Below are 14,258 nucleotides of genomic sequence, written 5' to 3'. Positions count from 1 at the left end.
CTCCAGGACAACATAGCTCAAGGAATCTGGACCCATGCCCAGACACATGTTCCCATCAACCTTCTGGAGATGATGGCCATTCGTTTAGCTCTTCAGAAATTCCAGCGCTACATCCACGGCCATCATGTGCTGGTGAGAATGGACAACATTGCAGTTAAAGCACATCTCAACAACCAAGGGGGTTCGAGATCTCTCCAGTTACATCAGGAAGCCATCAACATCCTGTCCTGGGCAGAGATACATCTCAAGTCACTGTCAGCAGAACACATCAGGGGAAACCTCAACATCGAAGCTGACTGGTTGAGCCGACAAACTATTATGGAAGCGGAGTGGAAACTTCATCCATCAATATTCCTCCAGATAAGCCAACAGTTCGGGACTGCCCAGATAGATCTCTTTGCATCAGAGAAAAATAATCAACTACCGACATTCTTTACCAGATATCATCATCCCAGTGCAGCGGCCACCGATGCATTGACCACTCCTTGGCCTCCGGGTCTGCTATATGCCTTCCTGCCGGTACCCTTCTGAGGAAGATCTGGAAAGAGGAGGCGGAGGTCATCCTGGTTGCCCCCTGGTGGCCGAGAAGACCATGGTTCTCATCCATTCTGCAGCTGTCTGATACTCCACCTCTTCGACTGCCAACACCTCCAGACATTCTGTCTCAAGGCCCAATCCTTCATCGAAATCCTGAGTGGTTCTGCTTAACCGCATGGCACTTGAACGCGCGGTGTTAGAAAAGAAGGGAAACTCCCAAAAGGTGATTGACACCATCATTGCCTCTCGTCGACCATCCACCCTCCACATCTGCGACTCTTCATGGAAATCTTTTGTAAGGTGGGCAAACAACCACCATACCGACCCCATCCGTCCTAAGGTCTCTCAAGGCCCAGCATTCCTACAAGAGGGATCGGAAAGAGGTCTCAGAAGCGCAACCCTCAAAAGACAGATGGCTGCATTATCCACCGTCTGGATTCGTCTACAAGGTGTCAATGCCTCCAAACACCCAGACATACTTAGATTTCTTAAGGGCGTGCGTCAAATTCAACCACCAATATACAATTAACTGCCCCCCCCCCCCCCCGCCATATTCTATATTTAAATGGTGTATGTTTGGAAAATAGAACTTGTCTGATCTCATCTTTGAGCCTCATCCTGTGCACAAATAATGCAGATGATTACTTCATTAGAGGTGAAGCAAGTTATTGTCAGTTGTTTAATGTATTTAGTACTCACGGTTCTTTTATGAAAGGCTGTAGTCTCCAGGACTAGGTTAAGTTATGTCAAGTTGAAGAGGCTGCATAGCATTTGCATGAATTCAGCTCTGTCTGCCTCTTTTACTCTACTGAATGGTTTGTGCAGTGATTAGACATATAGGTTTATGAAGGTGGGAATGTAGCAGAAAGAAATGCAGAATTCCTTTAAGTTATCCTGTGTTTATATACAATAGTATTGCAGTAATTATTTTGGTGCCATGTTAGTAATAAAAGCTTTTTTTTTTTTCATGATTAGTGGAGAATTCAAATCAGATGATCTTTCTGCTCATGACAATCCACTACACCTTTTAAGGGCTTTTCTCTACATAAATGCTGGAGTGTGTAGCTTCTAATACTGGAGCATATCCAACAAAGATGACCTTTACAGCTGATAACATACCAGTTCTTCTTGCTTTGGTGTTGGGTTTTATGTTACTGTATGTGTCGAGTGTGTTGATATTTTGAAGCTAATAATTTTCTGTGACGCTAAGATGCAGTAGTGTGTGTTTTCTGGGTAGCACAATTTACAGTTTGGCATTTAAAACTCCTGTCTGTAGGCTCCCTTATGGAAACAGATGGCTTACATCTCTTTATATCCCTTCTGATCAGCTGTACTCTTCCATGTTGTATTTGTGTCTGCTGCGATACTCTTTTCAACAGAAATAACTAAGTGGAATTGTAACTTCATCTGCCACATGCTAGACCGCCTTTTTGTTGAAAAGGGTTATAACTGCTGAAGGATTTGCTTGCCTATTCGGAAGTTGCTATGTAAGGAACGTTGGGGACCTTTCTAATGCCAGTAATTCTCAGATCTGAAGATACAGGGCATTGATTCTGTTAGCAGTCCACTCAGTTATTCATACTTGATGTCACAAAATTCCCAGTGTGTTTCTGCTGCACCATTGCTGCATTCTTAAGTGATGGAATTGGGGTTCTCTGGAACTGTGAGCAGCAGGTATAAAAAGCAATTAATTTTTTATAAGGTTTCAGCTACAGTAAATTTCTGTTTCTGAGATAATGAGGTTTAGATTTCAGTCCAAACCGAGTATTAAAATTGAAATTGTGGCCCTCTGAGTTGCTTTTTTAAAAGAAAGAATTGTATGGAAAATTGCTTCCAGAACAATCCTAAATTAGAGCCATACAATTCTAAGTCTGCTTAGAAGGGTACAACATTGTTGTCAGCTGATTTCACATACTTTCAATTCACTTCAAGCATACTTTGCAACTGGATTTTACTGTATGAAATAATATTGCTTGCAAACGATTGCAAAAGTGCAATGAAAGTGCATTATTCAGTGTATGTGAAAGTGCTCAATATCAATAGTGTCACTCATTTTTTTTACTTTATGGCTTGAGCCCAGGGATTGACTAATTGCCCCAGTCGTTATCACTCATTCATTTAAATAATATTTCCCACTTACTTCATGCCTTAGAACTGCCTGAAGCTGAAATTGGCTACATACTTTAGCTCTCATACAGCGTGAATATTTACTTTCCATTCGTGGAGAAAAGTGATCTGACCAGTAACTTACCAGCAGACTTTGTTTCTGATTAACATCATTTTGTGAAGTGAAGATGGGAAATAATAGGAGAAGGATGCAGGGACAAGCTAAGAAAGGAACACTGATAAAAGAGAAAGGGTGTTGATTTTTAGTGTTGATTTCATCTAGCACTTGTCTCCAAAATCAGTAATTTTTGAAGTCTTCAATTTGGATTCCTGAATCTCTAAATCCTAAAACTGGATTTAACAATAGTGGGTAGAACAAGAGAGCTGGGAACAAGAATCACAAGCTACGCATGAGGTGGTGTGCCAGAGAAAGGAACAAGTCAGATGTTAAATCGTGATAGAGGCTAAAGGCATTGTGCCTTTGTTCTCTGCACATGTGTACTAACAACCAGGGTGAATAAAAATCAGTGATTAAAAACAATTACAAGTTGGATTTTTAAAATTTAAATCAGATTTTTTTGAGGAAAAACCTATTTAAATATAGTTGCCTATTTAAGACACATTATACTCCAAAGGTTATTCATCAGGACATAATGTTTAGTTTTTAATTATGTAGCATGAGGCTGTATTTTCATGTAGAAGAAGAAGAGGAGTTTGGATTTATATCCCCCCTTTCTCTCCTGTAGGAGACTCAAAGGGGCTTACAAGCTCCTTGCCCTTCCCCCCTCACAACAAACACCCTGTGAGGTAGGTGGGGCTGAGAGACCTTTGAGAAGCTGTGACTAGCCCCAGCTGGCATGTGTGGGAGTGTACAGGCTAATCTGATTCCCCGGATAAGCCTCCACAGCTCAGGTGGCAGAGCAGGGAATCAAACCCGGTTCCTCCAGATTAGATACACAAGCTCTTAATCTCCTACGCCACTGCTGCTCCTTTACGTTTTTGGTAAATGAATTCCATTTATCAGTATCATGTTCTTCCAGAGATTTCTATAAGATTACTTTGGGAGAAAACTGATAATGGTAGAAATCTGTAAAAGTGACCCAGATTGGGAATATTTTAATGAAATTGCTCTACCTATTGGTAAGGAAGGCATGTGTCCAAAATGCAAACATTGCAACAAAGTGACTTGAATAAACAACATCGTAAGAAGTGCCGTTTATGAGAATCATGATTTAAATTTAGTCTTACTGACTAGCAATTTAAATCGTGATTCACCGGTAAAACAATTTGATTTAAATAAAACCAACCCTCTTAACAGCCAAGTAGGTTGGGTAAGAATAATTCTGTAGAAGCTCATGACTTAGCCAGTGTGATGCTGTGTGACACACCTGAGGGTCCTGATCAATGGGTTGCAGTCACACGGCCTCTGTTGAACCATTTCACATTGTTCTTCTTCACTGCTGTGTTGCACCTCAGATGCCATGTTGTCAAGAATGACAACCTACACAGCAGTATTTGGGGAGGGGGCTTTCAGGTTTTGATACTGGTATTTGTAGACTTGTATACTGATTGATCATTTATTTATTTTGGTTTTAAATTACATTATCCTTTATTGTTAACTGTCATATGGTATTTAACTTGTTTTAATCATGTTTGTTCACATTGTTGTTAGCTATCTTGAGCTGCATTTACTGTGGAAGAGAGGGGATATAAATTTGAAAAATAATAAATAAAATAAACATTTATTTATTTAATTATTATTATGACGGCTGCTTCTCAAGGTTTGAGGTATAAATTGGAGCCCACCATCTCATGCATAATGACTACTAGTTAATATTTTGTTGCACTCTTACAATATGCTGCAACTGAACAGCCAAGCAGGTAATATCTCACTTTGGTAGTAGCTGAAGAGAAGAAGGCTGTGGCTCTTTTTGTGGCTTAGCAGTAATTATGTCTCCCAAAATGTGGAAAGCAATAGCTTTGCTCCTTGTGAAAGGTGTGGGCTCTCCTCTTTCAATGTCAATGCTGTGGGCGGAATGGATCACTTGGAAAGGGTGTCAGCTTTCATTATTGCAACATGGCTGTAGTTTCAGCTACTGTGTGGCATAAGAGGACTTCTTGACAAAAATAGGTAGGGCTGAATCAATTGCTTGACATTACTTCACTGAAATTATCTTTAGGTGACAACGAATAGTAATATTACCCTTGTACACCACTGCTTCAATTATTGGCCCTACCTAAGTTGTGGATATATGGAGTATTTATCATAGCATAAGCCATGTGCTCTGAGTAGGAACTTGCATGGTAAAGCAAATTTGAATGTCAGGGAACATCCTGGTTCCTTCCCTTCCCCAGTTTGGTCTACTTCCCAGTGGTGCACGTGAGCTCCAAGACCCATGCCTGACTTCACAGCTACAGTCCCAGTGTGTGTATATGTGTGGTAATTTAAGTTCCTTTTTGGCTTTTGTTCGATGTGGCAAAATCAAAATAATCTTCCTTTCTTAATAGAGGAGGAGCTCAGGAAGCTTAGAGAAGAAACAAATGCTGAAACATTGAAACAAGAACTAGAAAAAGAACGTCAGAGGAGGATAGAACTGGAACAAAAAGTCAATGAAATACTCAAAACAAGGTAAGGGAAATCCACTATACAAGCTGTAGTGTGACTAATGTTCTAGAGGACAGTCTGCTCTCTAGATGCACTGAGTCAGTGACATGATGAGTAATAAAACCTGATATCCCTGTGAGTGAAATGTGAATGAAATGTGGAATTAGTTGTTGAAAACCTGGTTTGAAGTAATGCAGTTCTTGGCTGTGTTCAAAAGCTGGGATACATCATCTTTGTGATGAATATCTTGTTTGCTCCTTACTGTCCTGCTCTTCTACATAAATGCCACCTCCCTCTTGACTAGTTATGCTTGGCATGGCTCCAGCCAACTTTTTCAGTTCATAAAAAAACACAAAAATACATAATCCAGATTCAGGCAGAGTGTTCACTGGTGTTCTTTCACTAGAGAGTGAAGTTTGACTCAATATTGTTCTAGGAAAAAAAACATCAAAATGAATGGTGTTGTAAGTACTTCAAGCAGCCTTGTAAGACTGGTACATTGATATTGAAGCATTTCAGCATTTACAGGGTTGTTTTTTTTAGACATCCCTCAACTTCGCTGGCACGAGAAAATCAGCCTCTCATAACTGCGTGATCACAGTGCTTGATCTCTCTAATTGGGAGCAGTTGGAGTACTTATAGCTCTTAAAAGTTGCCAAAGTGCATTTATGTGGAAAGGAGAAACTATGGGTCAGTTTTTTAAAAAGCCAGTGGAAGTAGAAAACATTCTTCCTTTTATGATTCTTCTATTTGTCATACTCAGAATCTTATATTTAATACTGAAAGCACCATGGTGTTAATTTTATAGGCCTTTCTACTAAGGTGCTGTGGGATTTCTTAGCACTTAGTATAGCATCTGCTCTGGGATGCACTTTTCCAATGAAACAAATGTCTACATGATTTGAAAGGATTTGAGTAACCATTTGTCTAGTGTAAATTGCATTCTGTCTCCACTGTATTTTACAGGCTGTGAGCTATTTCATTTCAAAGCCTTTACTGGCATACTGAAACTAACAAATAAAATCTATATAAAAATACATATAAGAGAAAAAATACAATTAGTACAGTACTCATAAGTACAATACTACTATTAGCTCCATCAGCTTTGTTAAAAATTTTGCAATCACTTCACAAAACATAAGATCACAATTATTCAATAAAGATAGGATTGCCAGTATATCAGCTGAATCCTCCTGAATGGAATAACTGTGGCATATTGTTCTCGAACTTCGACAAATCTGGGACAATGAAAGAAAATATGAGTTATAGTCTCCACTTGTCCCTGATTACACGGGATAAATTCTCTCAGCCCTATCCATTTTTTTAAATATCTGCCACGTAGTAAAGCTGAGGGCATTATATTAAATCTTGCTAGCGCAAGTGCCCGTCTCTTTTTGGGATTATACATGTTCATTAGATAATTGGCCATCTGTCCTTGTTCATGTGGGATTAATAAATTTAGGGGTGAACAGGTTTTCCCAGCTCCTCTCATCAGAGCCTGGAACTCCCATTGGCAAAGTCTCATTTTTAGATATTTATATGCTTCATCACAAGAGAGTTCATATAAGGAATCCATTGCGACCCACATCATTTTGATTTTGTCTTCAATCAGATTACTCCAACATGGGAATTTATTATTCATCAACATCCTTTGAACAAGGCTGGGAGAATTCTGCTGGTAGTAAATTCTAAGCCAATATTTAAAAGTCCTTAGTCAGGCCATTGTCTCAAATAAATTTTTCTCTAGTTCTAAACATAAAGCTGCATATGCAACACAATTAGGGAAGCCCGTTATTTTGTGAAAAAATGTAGACTGCAACTTGTTCATTGAACGGTTCATAGGTCCTATCCATATAGGGTCCCATATAACATCTGTTGACCAACCAACCAACCTTAGCATTTAATACCTTCAATGCAGCCAGTATATATTAGTTCCCAGCACTATAAAAACAACAACACAAAATTGCATTGGTGCTATTAGCAGCAATAGTAAGAGCAGAGTTACAATGCACGTTCCAAGTCAGATTGTAGCTGAAGGTGATACCTAAATACTTGAATTGTTTAACTTGCTCTAAATTGTTGTTGTTGATTTGCCAGTTACATCTTTTTCAACTGTTTAGAAAATACAAGATTTTTTTATTTAAAATAATTAATTTCAATGTTAGTATCACAAAATTTTGGTATCACTAAACTCCATACTAAAGCTGTTGCTTTAGGAAAGTAATCATGCAACTGTAGCAAGAGCTACCCAGTGGGAAGGAACATGGCTCAGCAGCAGAGCATCTGCTCAGCATGAGAAGGTCACTGGGTTTAGTCCCCAGCATCTCCACTTGAAAGGACTAGGTGTGGCAGTGATGTGAAAGACCCCAGAAGGTCATGGCCAGTCTCAGACAATATGGACTTTGATGGACCAACTCATGTGCGTTCATATTTGGTAACACACTCACCTTACAGCACATTGTGATATTAGCATGTCGTAATGCAGTTTTGGGGTATCCGATTTAAACCACATACATTTGGCAGTTCTCACATGCCACAGAGTAATGTGGAATGGGAAGACTGAAGCTAACTCAGTGAAGCCTTTTGCAGTTTTGCTTTCTTCCCAGATAGCTCCCAATTTTCACTCTGCTACTTCTTAGAGTTCTTTCTCCCATGCTAAAGATTTGGCTGTTTCTGACATGCCTTGGCATACATGAGCTCTGTTGACCATAAACTTGCTATGTATATCCATTAGAGCCAAAATCATGTATGGTGGCTTGCACAGGAAATGTGTTTGCCACAAGTAAACCCAGCTGCACCCCAAGAGCTTTCCTAAGGTGGCTTCTGGCTCAAGAAACACTTTCTCTGCTACAGTACTAGGCTGGGCTCAAGAACATGCCATCACTTTACTGAAAGAAGATGGAGGTGCTACATCCTTCTATATTGATACATTTTCTCTCTCTGTGTGTGTAAAGTGCAGTCAAGTCGCAGCTGCCTTATAGTCATCCTAGAGTTTTCAAGGCAAGAAAGATTCAGAGTTGATTTGCCATTGCCTTCTTTCATGTGAGCTGAGAGAATCTGGAGAGAACTATGACTGGCCCAAGGTCACTCAACAGGATCCATGTGAAGGAGAGGTGGAATGGACTCAATTCTCCAGATTTGAGTCCACTGTTTTTAACAACAATGGCATTTTAGGGGCCCAGAAACAGTATGGCATTATACTGCATTGAAGTCCCTCCCCAAACCCTGCCCTTCCTAGGCTCCACCCCCAAAATCTCCAAGTATTTCCAAACTGGGAGCTGGTAACCCTACAGAGGGTGGCAGCTGGGAGCCAGGCAGGAGCAGGGTGAAGCATGGTCAGAAGCAAGGCTGAGCATGGATTTAGGGAAAGCCGGGATGGGAGATGCGAGGAGGCAGCCCTGACCAGCCATGGGGGAAGAAGGGCAGAGAGGTAGATGGAAGGGGAAATAGGAAGGGAAGACTTCCCTTTCTTTTTTATAGCCTCCCAGGAAGAGTAGGTGGTGGACAATAGCAAGCCCCATTGAAGACTATGGTGGGAAAAAAAATTACATTTTCCTACCATAGAACTTGCTGATGAGCCTGGCAGATTCTCTGATCTTACCTGGCTCCATTGTAGCCAATGGGGAATTTCTGGGGTTGTCTGTAGGGTGCACATTTTTAAAGGTAGAGGCACCAAACATTCAGGGTATCTTTAGGAGACGCTCTTGATGATACCACCCAGGTTTGGTGAAGTTTGGTTCAGGAGGTGCAATTTTATGGCCCCTCAAAAGGGTAGCATCCATCTCCTAATAACTCTCATTCGAAACAATGGGGAATTGGGGCACCCCTTTTGGGGGTCCATAACATTGGACCCCCTGGACCAAACTTCACCAAACCTGGATAGTATCATCAGGAGAGTCTCCTGAAGAGTACCCTGAAATTTCGGTGCTGCTAGATTAACACTGTGCACCCTACAGCCCAAAAACCGAAAAAACACTAAAAAAATAAAAAATCAAACGAAACTGAATTTTTTGGTATATCTGACTATATTTGGGTATACCAAAACAGGAATTCAGCTGATTCGGCTATAATTATAATTTTACAGTTGAATCAAGCCGAATCCAAATTTTACCAAATTTGTTTGGTATCGCTCAAGCTTACTCCATACATCTCCTTAATAAGTTCGTAAGTCCCACTTTGGTACAAGAGAGCAATATAGTATTATCTTCATACAACGTGACTGGAAGATGAATTGGACCAAGCTTGGGGGCATAGCCATTTACCTTAGAAAGAGCCGGGGTGAGATCATTTATAAAGATATTAAATAAAGTAGGTTTTAAAACACAACTCTGCTTGACTTCTTTGAAAGTGGGTATATTCTTAGTTAGACTCACGCACAAGCATTTAACCTGACATCTCGTTCCAGTATAAAGTTTCTTGATCAAGAACAGAAGTCTCTTATCTATCCCCAGTGCAAGTAACTTCTCCCATAAAAGGTTTCTCGGCAATGAGTCTCCCCTCAAGTCAAGAAAGGCCATGTACAGTTTCCTTGAACCCTGAGTCATATATTTGTTAATTAAATGTAATAATTCAAGGGCATGATCTAATGTTGTCTTGCCCTTGCAGAATCCAGTTTGCTCAGGTCCTAAAAACTTTTCCTGATCTGGCTATGTTTGTAATTTGGCAAGGAGCAATTTAGCATAAATCTTACTTTACAACTACAAGGGGACTTATCAGACGATAATTTGCCGGATCATTAACATCCCCTTTCTTGTACACTGGCACGACTATGGAGGAGCGCCATAATTCTGGCATTATACTGGACTTATTAATTTGTATAAACAAAGCTGCCAGAAGTGGAGCCCACCACTCTCTCTTGGCCATAACAATTTCAGCTGTTATAATATCTACACCAGGCGTCTTGCTTGTTTTCAGATCATTAGCAATGGTAGCAATTTCCACAGGATCAACTGGTGGCCATTTAGGGCACTCCGTAAGATCTATCTTAAGATTATACATCTCATTTACATTTTGGCCTAAAAGATTAGAAAATAATTAAACCATGTGTCCAGAGGCACAGAGATAAGAAAAGTACTATGTGCAAATGCTGTTCTATTAATCAAAGCCCAGAAATGCTTAATATTATTATTAGTAACGGAGGCCTGAATAAGTAGATGCCATTGACGATCAGCATATTCCTTACATTTGAAGGTTCTGTTTAGCTTCAAATAAATAGGGCAATATATCTTCCGATCCAGATTGACAATAAAACTTAGAAAGAGTTTGTATTATTTGTTGCCTTTGATACATTCCTTGTCAAACCATCCTTTTCTAAAATTACTACTATTTGAACCCTTACCATTTTTCTGAAGGAAATCTAATCAACTATCTATAAGGTTCTCATATTTGGTGATTACCACTTCAGATTCCTCAGTATTTAAAATTATGTTCCTTGTTTCTACAATAGAAGCGGCATCTCTAGTAAGGCATTGAGACTGGCCTTAAGATGAAGAGTCCAAACTGGATGGAATATATGATTATAAGAATTTGCAGACTCCTCATTTAAACTCTCCTTAATATAAGTTTTAAAAACTGAACATAGAGGTAGATGATCACTCAAAGGAAAGTCCCAAATATAAAATGTATCAACTGATATTAATACAGAAGGTGAGATCAATACATATTAATACAGAAGGTGAGATCAATACACTATAACCTCTACTTGAGATAAATGTATAGTTTTCAGTATTATTGTATATTTTTAGTCCATTTAACCAGAATTTGTTGAATTGAACATCCAACTTGATTAAATTTCTTCCTGCAGTAGTGTAAATTTCGTCATTGGATGATTGTAGGTCTGGACGTAACAGAAAATGAAAGAAAGGAGAATGGGTCCCAGATATCTTTGGGGAAAGGTTAGGAAAAATTGCTAGATAACCTATGAAGCTTCTCTTGAAAATGTAAACAGCTTTTTAAAAAGTTGCAATAATGGGTGGTAGTTGCTGGGTTTAGCTGTCTATTGTTTATAGTATATAATTAAAGCAATTAACTCCTCCAGAAGACTTGTGTCAGAATAGTTGCATAAGGCTCTTGTTTTGCTCTTGTTTTGGTCATACTGTATTTATTTGCTGAGGTGACTTGAACAAGGCAAGTTCAAGTATTTTGAGATGGGTGAAGTGGGTCTTTCAAACAGATTTCTAAAAGCAGATTGCAGTGCTGTTGCAGCAAAGCACAGCACCCCAGGAGCTGCAGTGGAACTCTGGTACACTCTGAAGGCAGCTTGGGGTCAGGTTTCGATATGTGTTTCATGGATGCCAGTTGTAAAAATAAAAATGCTTGCTAATTCCTTGGCACTGACTCTTGAGTGTTTCTGTGGGTTGGAGTTGAATAGAAATATGTAAACCTGTAGTTTGATGCTGTATTAAATTATATGTTGTTAGCTATTCATGGCCAGCTCTGAATGACATTTCGTGCTACTTTAATTACCATGCGACTAAATGCAAATGAGCCTAAACTAGTGTTACTGCATCCTCAGTGGAAACAGCGTTTTATCAATTAAGAACATAAAGATGTGTGGGGTGATAGATTCAAGCCTCCTCTTTAGACAGTGCCAAGTTGTCCTGCATGGTTTGGCTTAGTTCAGTGTTGCTCCTAAAATGCATCAGTATCTCTCCCCTAATACCCCATGCTATGTCCCATGTTATCATCATGAACAGATGGTATAATTTATATCTAGCCTAAAGTGGAATGTCTGGTTTAGGCTGTGCATCCAAGTGTGGTCATAGGGAGGCACTAACAGTGCAGTTCTAAGTAGAGTTCTACCCAGAATTGCTTGCTGTGGTTGTGGGACACACCTTTGCCAAAAGTGAAATATAAAAATTGCTCAATATTTTAATGCATTTTAGGCTACATTTAGGATTGTACTGTAAGCTTCTCTCAAATCTAGGCAGACATTGTGAGGGAAACACATTGTCTGCATGTTTGCTGCTTGACTCAGCAAATGTTGTGTTTGCTCTCTTAGGTAAGTCCTTCATAGTTCACATCCACAAACACCAACATGAGTACATATCAAACAATGAAGGGTGTAACAAAGAGATGAGATTTGTTCTCCTGCCTGTAGGAAAGAAATTGATTCAATTGTAAGTGCAAGTCTTTCTCTTCAGCTGTGCTATCTGCTGCTAGAAATGTCTTCTGGTTCAAGAATGTTAACTGTGGGAAGGCTGCAGTATAGAGAGATTTCAACATCTTCATCTTTGTGTGTATGAAAATAGCTAATAGTACAGCAGGAGCTACCAAACCAGAACTGCGTTTGGCAAAGGAATGGACTGGCTCTGAAAATACAAGAAGCATACTGCAGAACACTCATTGTTCAAGAAGATAAGCAATGCAACACAATTTATTTTCTTAGAGAAATATAAAAATTTCTCAATATTTTAAATGTTTCCCTTCTGTCTTAATTGTTATTCCTGCTTGTGTGGTCCGAGCTGCCTATATCTTCTGAACTGTAACTTTTGGTCATGTCTCTTCTCTTTCCCTCATGGAGTTTCCCCTCTTTGTGGGATGTTTTTTGCACTCTCAGGATAGTCATGTGGGACCAACTTTGTGTTCCCAGATTGACAAATTCTTCCCTGCAGTATTTGAATGAGTAAAGTGATCTCCAGCAGCTCAGCTGGCACTTGTTGAGAGAGGCCTCTCCCTGCCAGAACTGTTGCTGGATCTGAATGGACATTCCTGGGCTAGAGATGGTCTGCCTCTGTATGAAGCTTCGTGTGTGTATATCTGCTATGAGGGAAGAAGGTAAAGTGACAGTGAGCAAAATGTTTGCTGTATCTCTTTAGGCATTCAATGATACGAGTTCTGCTACTAGCCTGGAACCTGGTTACTGGCCTGAGGCAACTTGTGTATCTACACCACTGAAAATGTTGACAAATATAATTGAGCAGCTAAAGAAAACTTTGGCTATCCCCTTTTGGCTCAGTTATACCTTTTAAAAATTATTCAGTTGTCATGAAAAAACAAATGTATTCTATATCTGTCTACAATTTTGTCTCTAGGGATCAAAAAACTAACAGAGCATTAGTTTTGTTCAGCTGATGCAGCTTATTCTAATCTTTTAAATTTTTAATTTAGAACAGAAGACCCACCTCCTGCTCCGCTTCCTGTGAAAGCACAGACACAAGCCAATGGAACAGGTAGGGGAGCCTGATGAACCCTCAGAACGATTTTGTTCAGGTTTTCTCCTCACTGAAAAAAGAGGTGTGAAATGCTCAACAACTAGTGAGTGAGCCAAAGTACTTTCAGCAATAAGCAAATTACCTCATTAGTCAAATATGAGACGAGAATCCTTATATTGTCCAGTTCTTCTCAGACTTATTTCCATGAATGTTTGGCCTCTAGAGCTCCAAAAAGGTGTCTCAATCAGTAGATTCTGGATTGCTCCCAGGGATATGGTGGTTGTTTTGTGACATCAGACTCCTTACAATAACTCACCCTTGTCTTAAAGGGGAAACAGAGATCACCCTTCTGTATACTTCCTGAATTCCAATGCTGGGTGATCTTCCTGAGGTTGATAATCTGTCTCTGTAAAATTGATCAATTTCTGCTTGAAACAGAGCTTATGAGACACCTAAATCTCATTCATCCTATGTAAGTGAGCTATTTATATGTAAGTGAGCTGCATGATGCTGGCAGGGGATGATGGGAACTGTAGTCCATAACATCGGGAGGCCCGCAAGTTTGACACCTGTGGTTTAGAATCTAGCTATGCCATGGAACTAGTCTGCTTCAGTTACTTCAACAAGTTTATATCTAATTATGGTAGCAGAAAACAGTTCCGAGGTGTCTTTGTCCTAATACTGTGAAGGAAAGTGTGAGTAAAATTCTTATGATTCTCTGCACATCATGGAAAATTGTGGCGTTCTCCCTCCCTCTCCTGTGGTTGGGGCTGACAAACCGTCCCACCGTCCCTTTCCGAGGGGTTGGTCTCCTCGTCAGTGGCCCCAGTCTTTGGGGCTCCCAATGAAGTCAGCTG

At 39.8% G+C, this 14,258-nt stretch overlaps 1 protein-coding gene across 1 annotated transcript in view; it reads left to right on the top strand.

Moving 5' to 3' along the window:
- Positions 1-14,258, top strand: part of GRAMD4 (GRAM domain containing 4) — a 102,334-nt gene that overhangs the window by 55,406 nt on the left and 32,670 nt on the right. The window contains exons 4-5 of the mRNA XM_048501590.1: positions 5,152-5,272; positions 13,358-13,419. Of these exons, the coding sequence (XP_048357547.1) occupies positions 5,152-5,272; positions 13,358-13,419 (183 nt within the window). The remainder of the gene's footprint in view (positions 1-5,151; positions 5,273-13,357; positions 13,420-14,258) is intronic.

The sequence above is a fragment of the Sphaerodactylus townsendi genome, linkage group LG06, assembly GCF_021028975.2.
Source record: "Sphaerodactylus townsendi isolate TG3544 linkage group LG06, MPM_Stown_v2.3, whole genome shotgun sequence".
Taxonomy (NCBI): Eukaryota; Metazoa; Chordata; class Lepidosauria; order Squamata; family Sphaerodactylidae; genus Sphaerodactylus; species Sphaerodactylus townsendi.
This window is presented reverse-complemented; position numbering and strand designations above follow the sequence as displayed.